At 45.0% G+C, this 8,393-nt stretch overlaps 1 protein-coding gene across 1 annotated transcript in view; it reads right to left on the bottom strand.

Annotated features, from left to right (window-relative positions):
- The window catches only part of DAAM2 (dishevelled associated activator of morphogenesis 2), a 202,585-nt gene that overhangs the window by 9,787 nt on the left and 184,405 nt on the right, over positions 1–8,393 (bottom strand). Inside the window, exons 23-24 of the mRNA XM_018567383.1 lie at positions 8,070–8,177; positions 6,197–6,257 (exon numbers count right to left, since the gene is read on the bottom strand). Coding sequence (XP_018422885.1) covers positions 6,197–6,257; positions 8,070–8,177 — 169 coding nt within the window. The remainder of the gene's footprint in view (positions 1–6,196; positions 6,258–8,069; positions 8,178–8,393) is intronic.

Raw genomic sequence — 8,393 nt, 5'->3', positions numbered from 1 at the left:
TGACTGGCGGAACGGACGGGGGAGGGGGCGGGTACAGCTGGCTCTGCCTCTAGATAGGCAGAGCCAGCTGTCAGTCACGGAGCTGGGCGGATCCCGGCATAATTGTCGGGATCCGCTTCAGCTGCGGCATCTCGCAGTATACTGAGCCTTGGGTGACGGGAGGACGCTAGTTTGTGTCCTCCCGTTACCCTAAGGAGAACTATGGGGAAAAGCCTTAGCCCCATAGTTATCCTTTAAAGGGTTATCAGACCCTCACTTTTTTTTGCATATATGTACTGCTAGCTAGCAGTACATATATGCAGAACGATTAAAAAAAAAAAAACTTTTGCAAAGGGTTAATACCTTCCTGTGTCTCCACGGCGCGCTCCTGTCCGAACATCTGAAAATTTCTTGGGTGTCCGCAAAAGATCTTGGGGCGGGCGCATGCGCAGTTCAGATGTTCGGCCGGGAGAGGAGGAGAGACACAAGGTAAGTATATGGAGCAGCGTGCACCCGCATGCAGACACCGTGGGACATCAGAGAAGAGGAGGACAGAGGAGTCAGCGCTGGATCAGAGACCCACACCAGCGCTGGAGGGACAGCTGAGAACGACAAGAAGATGATCGGATTAAGAGACATCATTTAAAGCCTTACACTAACATTGGGGGAGGGGAAAAATTATCCTTTAATATCACTTTTCCAGACTACAGTGCACCCAGTGGCAAACCCAAGGGACAAAGGGCCCAGCTTTCTGATTGGCCCTCCCAAGCTAATTATGAGTAAAGAATAAGGCCTGGTTCACACTTACATGTCCCGTGAGCATGCATTTGCCGCGCTGCTCCATTAATTTCAGTGGTCATATCTACGTGGCATCTAGAAGATATGTTGTCCGCACACCATTCTGCTTCGGAATGTCTTTTTTATTTGTATTCCTTTAGCATGACATGTGCATGCTAAAGGAATACACATTTGCATTCACATGTCATGCTAAAGGAATACACATAAAAAGGACATTCCGAAGCAGAATGATGTGCGGACAACATATGTCCTAGATTGTACATTGTGGCGCCATCCACCAGTTGCTCCAGCACTCGCTGGATTTTGGGGTACCTTGGTACGGTGTGCGAAGGGAATATTACCAAGCTATCTGCGTGGCAAACACAGCAAAATGGCTCCTCCACTATTTTGTGCGATGCACGGGATGCATTTCTCTGCTGCTTTTGCATGCATGGAAACGCAGCAGAAAACCTCACCACTTGCTGGCCGCATTTGGGGTGCCTTTAGAAATCAATGGCACAGCAAGTGCGTCTTGGCGCGTTTCCACAGACACATGCCGATCACGCACATCGCCAGTCGCCATCAGAATGTGCAGGTGTTAACCAGGCCTAAGACTAACATGAGTGTAGTTCTACTTTAAGCTGATCCTTACTGCTTTCTCACTCCAATCCTAAGGCCGGCTTCTCACCTACTGTATTGGGTTCATTTAAAAAAGTTCCGCCTGGGTAAATCCGGATAGATTTGCATGGCACTAGAGCCCGTAGATGGTGCTGATGAATACAACAGATTGCTATACGCATCAGCGCCATCTAGGGGCACTAGTGCCGTGCAATATCCATTCACCCGGCTTTACCCGGGTGGAACTTTTATAGATGAACCCTAAAACATTTATAATAGTTCTGCCTGGCGTGCAGCCGGATAGATGCTGTTCACAGGGCACTAGCGCCCCTAGATGGCACTGATGAGTGTAGGAAATCCCTATACTCATCAGTGCCATCTAGAGGAACTAGTGCTGTGTTAACAGCATTTACCCGGGCGGAACTTTTATAAATGAACCCCCAATTGTTATAAACACGTTTTACCACACCGCACAGTAACACAAGATCTATTTACAATAGCCCGTACCGCAGCCGAAGACAGCCGAGCGGCTCAGCCGAGCCGAAGGCATATGCTTTGGCTTGACTGAGCCGAAGCGGGGAGAACGGCCTGCCGAAGGACAAATCACTGCTCGCTCCGCCCAGTTATAATGACAGATCACCTGGGGACGCTGATCTGTCATTAAACAATAAGAAGTGGGCGGAGCCGGCCGTGACATCATGACTTGCTCCGCCCACTTGTTCTACATTGGCCAGCACCTTCTAGAAGACTCTAGCAGGTGGAGGCCAATAGGAAACAGTTGGGCGGAGCTATCTGCCACCGTTAGCTCCTCACAATTATGGTGTTTTTTTTCTCTTTAAAATATCTTTATTTTTTTAATTTTCACTATTTGTTTATATTTTTAAAATATTTTTTCAACTTTTTTTTTTTATATTCATTTAACTATTTTGCTATTCAGCTCAGTACCACGGAGGTACCGAGCAGAATAGCCGAGCCGAATCTTGCTTGGCGGCATTCGGCTATTCACTTACTGCCGTTTGGCCCCTATGTGAATGTGAGCTGCCGGAGGTTCGACTCAGCCCATCCAGATGTTGGATCGGCTGAGTCGAAGTCCTTCTGCAGAGCATGTTCAGCTGACCAAAGGCAGCCGATGTACGGATGAAATCAGCCGTACAAGCCAGAAGTGGATAGCCGTACAGCGTTTGGCTCACTTCACTTTGGCTATGTTATTCACTTTTCTGCCTCCGGCAGCTTTGTGAATATCCCGCTTAGTACTTTTTCGTTTCCCTAGAATAAAATAAATTGCAGTTTCCAAGTATAATGGACGGATTGGCTGTGCGGAGGACAATGGTGTCGTTGTATTATAGGAAAGTGAAAGTCATTTGGAGGGTGGCGCCGGGTCGCCGGGAATAAAAGACGTACACACACAGCTCGCAGACTAGGTGGGCTTAATACGGCTTAAATTTGTTCTGGAAGCCACACACACCCCAGTGGCTCATTAACTGATCTGGTGCTCGCTCGGCGCGGACTCGCGGCTCAGAATGAAGGCATTCTTCTCTCTTTCTGATGATCGTGAGTTTTAACCAGCCATTATAATTCAATTAACAAGGTGGAGGGGAGGGGTCAGCGCTTCCATTTCGCTGCTTTACTGTGATAATTGCGGCAAAGTCTAATACGTTTAGCCCCATAGCCTTTCCCTGGATGCCTATGTGCAGCGACTAGATTCTCCCAGTTTAAGGTTTACAATGCTGGTCATTCACAGGACAAGGCTGGCTGGGAACTGGAGCAGCGAGAGTGACTTCTCTTCAATCACCGGCCAGTCCCTTGGGGCCTAAGAAGATCATTCCTACAAGAAAGGAAACGTCCAAGACAAGAAAGGAAAAGTGTGACGATATTGAGCTCTTCGGACCAAGATCACGTCTGTGCTTCTATGCACCTCCCCCGTGCATGAAAACTGGACTGAGTAGAAAATTCCTGTTGATTCCTGGAGAGGTCATTCACATCACGATTCTAGTGCAATGCATTTAGAAAAAAAAATTTGCATTAAAGGAGAACTATGGGGGCAGTGTTTTTCCCCATAGTTCTCCTAAAGGTCATGGGAGGACACAAACTAGCGTCCTCCTGTGACCCAAAGTTCAGTATATCGCAAGCTACAGCTCGCGGTATACTGAGACGCCACAGCTGGAACGGATCCCGACATTACTGTCGAGATTCACCCAGCTGCGTGAGTGACAGCTGGCTCTGCCTATCTAGAGGCAGAGCCAGCTGTGCCCGCCCCCTCCCCGGTCCGTTCCGCCAGTAAGTGATGGATGATCGGAGCGGGGAGGGGGGAATCCCTGCGGGGAGTGGTGGTTATTAATAAAGGGCCATGCACACCCATTTAAACATTGGCAGAAAATTGCAACTAGTAGAAAAATAGGTGCTGAAATAAACAAAGGTATCCTAAGGGTACCCCCAAACTAGATCATATGGTAAGTCACCACACCAGACAACTTCTCATCCAGCTGCTACATAAAAGGTAATGGAGGGAGGTGAGAAGGGGGAGCTGGGCCAACACAGACAGGAATTAGACAATCCTAGAAGAGTAGAGGGTTACGATACAGAGCAAGGGAAACTATGGCTATGCTGTGGAAATTGACACTTCCTGGACTGGTCAAATTCTCTAACAGGCCCAAAGTGAATACAAATCTTGCTTATTGAAAGGAAGAATGTTACATGTAAGCACTTACAGTGCCTGATTTTTCTGTGCTTTTACCTGCAATTGCAATACTTCAAACTCTAATGAAAATCACAGCAAATTCAATAACAGTGAATTAAAGTGTATAAAGCAGCAAATACCAGCACCGCAAACCCCCAACCAGCTACAACCTCTCACATGTTTCACCCGCAGGCTTAGTGTGGCCTGTTCATATACTACTATATTCCAAGGTGGAGACGCACCTATTAGACCAGCACTTGGGGAGTCCTGATGGTGGCTAAGGAATTGGAGCGGTGAGGACCATTTCCTTTGGCTCTACATTTACCTGCAATTGTTTAAATTGATGACAGGTTCTCCTTAAGCTTTAAAGAACAAGCAACGATATGGTGCTTATTTCATGATAGACACGGATCTGTATCCTGAAACTCCTTTTTTGACGTTTGTACTTTAAATTTCTGATTTAAGTGGTTTTTCTAATTTAACAACAGGACAGAAAGCAAGTTTTTTGACTCGTCTTTTGTATCACTTACATTTTCTCAGAAGGCCTCCTCCTAAACATGGGGTATTGTTTCAGGGCTTTGTCGTCATTGTGGTTGGCTAATAATATTGCTGTCAAACATCTGAACAAAAAATGAGTCCCACCACAAGAACATCCAGGTTTCCAGCTTATGACTGCGGAGCCTGCAAGGTTCTGGCCCAACAACGAGGACATTGCCCCTGATTTTCTGTTTATTTTCTATACTCATCTCCCATCGTTCATTAACCAGCTGGATGACTTCTAAGTCACATCTTGGCTCGTGCGAGATGTTATTACGCCTCTTCCAATCCTAATTTCTCTAACCACAACTGGATTGGATCCATGAGTTTTGTTTAAAGTGTTCCTTAGTTTTAGAAGTTCAAAGGATAAAAAAGAGCAAAAACTAGACCTCATCTTTTAGGAAAATAAAGACCATTGATGAAACATTGTATAAGATTGTGTATTAGAAGTAATTATGTTAAAAAAAAAAAGTCAAGGAATGGAGTCAGGCGCTTTAAATTTGTGGAGGTTGGCCTAGAAAGTAAGTTTTTGGCAGTTATTCTGAGCCGTTGGTTCTCAACTGGTGGATCGTGACCCAAAAGTGGGTTGCGACCCTGTCTTCAGTGGGTCGTGGCGTGCCTTCCACTTTTCTAGGTGAAAATATCCTCAGCCTCCCCATAGCGCAGCAATATCAGTTCTCGCACTGAGTAGCCATACAATAAAACACCCATACAATGAGACACCCATGCAATAAAACACCCATGCAATAAAACACCCATACAATGAGACACCCATGCAATAAAACACCCATACAATAAAACACCCATACAATGAGACACCCATACAATAAAACACCCATACAATAAAACACCCATACAATAAGACACCCATGCAATAAAACACCCATACAATAAAACACCCATACAATGAGACACCCATGCAATAAAACACCCATACAATAAAACACCCATACAATGAGACACCCATACAATAAAATACCCATACAATGAGACACCCATACAATAAAATACCCATACAATGAGACACCCATACAATAAAATACCCATACAATGAGACACCCATACAATAAAATGCCCATACAATGAGACACCCATACAATAAAATACCCATACAATAGGACACACATCCAATAAAATGCCCATACAATAAAACACCCATACAATGAGACACCCATGCAATAAAACACCCATACAATGAGACACCCATGCAATAAAACACCCATACAATAAAACACCCATACAATGAGACACCCATACAATAAGACACCCATACAATAAAATACCCATACAATAGGACACCCATCCAATAAAATACCCATACAATAAGACACCCATACAATGAGACACCCATGCAATAAAACACCCATACAATAAAACACCCATACAATGAGACACCCATACAATAAAATACCCATACAATAGGACACCCATACAATAAAATGCCCATACAATGAGATACCCATACAATAAGACACCCATACAATAAGACACCCATACAATGAGACACCCATACAATGAGACACCCATACAATAAAGCACCCATACAATTGATGAACCCATACAATAAAATACCCATTCCCGTACAAGACAAGAAGAGTTAATACTCACGGCCTCCACAGCCTTCATTCCATTCTTAATGTTGTGCACTTCCTTCTCCAACTCCCCTAAGCTAAAGACAGAGAGACAGAGAGATCACTGGTTAGTATTATTATATAGTGTCACAGATCACTGCTGTCCAATTGATTTCCATTGACGCAACAGCTGTGTGCTAGGCGGTGCTACCCTGTTTCCCCGAAAATAAGACCTACCCCGAAAGTTAGACCTAGCACTATTTTTCAAGATTCCTGTAATATAAGACCTACCCCGAAAATAAGACCTAGTTTGGTGGTAGCATGTGAACTGTGGAACTTGCAGGAGAGATGGTATCAGCCTGCAGTGACATACTGTATTAAGGGGATGACGGGACTCCCTCTGGCCAGCGCAGTGACAGGGAGCACTCCAGTACCATACTTCACCAACTGCTGTCCCCCTGAAGGCACTGCTTAATGTAATGGTACTGTACTGTAATGTGTACCGGTAAATGGTACCGTACTTTACCATGCTGTCCACTGTCTGATGTCCCCACTGCTGCACAGCTGGTACCGCTGTCCCTGGTGGCAAAGGAAGCCAGCGCTGTAGAAAGCAAGGCTGCGGCGGCGGAGAGAGCAGAGCCGCATTAGCCGATATTCCGCTAGAGCGCCAGTTACTGTGACAGGCAGAGTAATACCAGATAACTTTAGATTGTTGCACATTAAAAAAAAAAAAAATAAGACATCCCCTGAAAATAAGACCTAGTGTGGTTTTTGGGGGCTAAAAAAATATAAGACAGTGTCTTATTTTCGGGGAAACACGGTATCTAGGGGCCCGGGGACACAGAGAATAAGCAGAGAAGGTAGAAAGTTTCATTTTTTACAGATAATGTTTTATAGGATGAGAATTGTATTTCAGGATAAGAATTGTGTCAGTTTAGATGTTTAAGCTTCCAGAGGTTTTGTACTTCTCTCCAGCCAGTCACATGATTTATACCCTCCCGCCACACTGCATAGCCAGGAAGGTGACACCACTATCTACTATTGCCGTTTTGAGGCTTCCTGTGTGCTCTGTCCACTCACAGGAACAGCTGAAGAGAAATACTACATTTTTGGTAGCTAAAATAGTTCACATGAATGTATATCCACAATGTATTTAGTTGTTCATTTTAACCTCTTGCTATTGACCATACGCAGAAATGTGGCAGAACAAAGGTGGGGTTTATTCCATGCCGCCACATATACCCAGCTATGTTTTTTGCTAGGAGCATGCTCAATCACGCTCCCCCCAGCACTGCGATACTGTGACACAGTGACAATCAGGAGCCGGTAGGATGCGCTCCCAATCACATGATCACTGTGATAGCTAATCACATGATGGGGAAAGCCAATGTAATGGGTAAGGAGGTAAAAAATTCAGCTCAATCAAAATGTGGCTACTGATTTATAAACAGCTGAAGTTTTATGCAAATGTTGACTTTTCCTATAAAGTCAAACCTGGCCCTGTCCCCTCCACCTAATCCCGACTCTCCCTTTTTGCGAGGCTGCTTATCACATGGACCAGCAGCCTCAATAAGGGGCAGGGCTAAGCTTGACTTTTACAAGAAAAGTCAAGACTAACATGTCAATGAAGATGTATTTATCTCTGGATCTACCTATCCTCCTGCAACAGAAGCTGACCTCCGCTAATCTACTTTTTCCCCATTCTAACTTCACCAACCCCTTGCATCTGGATAGCTCGGATACCTGCATCTAGCAAATACACAAGCCAATGAGATTTGAACGTTACGGTCACATGGCCAAAAATATGATCCTCATTCGTGTGGTAAAGCTTTGTGAATTGAGCCTGTTAGACTATGTTAGCCCAGACACAGACAGCGCTAAGCAGGAATAAGAGCGGAGAAGTGACGCACTTGACTTTGGCGGCCTCTGGGAGGTGCTGCAGCTCATTCTGGATGTTAAGGATATCCGGATAGGTCTTCTCAAATAGCATAATTAGGTAATGCAGGAGGGTGATGTTCCTGAAAGAGAGACGATGGTTACAGCAGCGTTTCTCAATCTTTTTCCAGTCACGGCACCCTTTAAGAGCATGCAAATTCTCAAGTCACACCACTCTAAAATGTAAAAAAACGTTGTGTACCAGGGCCCCTTTCACATCAGAGTCCCCTTTAGATCAGAAGCCCCCCCTTCACATTAAGAGCCTACTTTCACATTAGAGTCCCCCCTTTCGCACTAGA

Source organism: Nanorana parkeri, unplaced genomic scaffold (assembly GCF_000935625.1).
Source record: "Nanorana parkeri isolate BGI_ZX_2015 unplaced genomic scaffold, ASM93562v1 scaffold1040, whole genome shotgun sequence".
NCBI lineage: Eukaryota > Metazoa > Chordata > Amphibia > Anura > Dicroglossidae > Nanorana > Nanorana parkeri.
The sequence above is the reverse complement of the archived record's forward strand: the minus strand, read 5'-3'. Positions and strand labels throughout refer to the sequence as shown.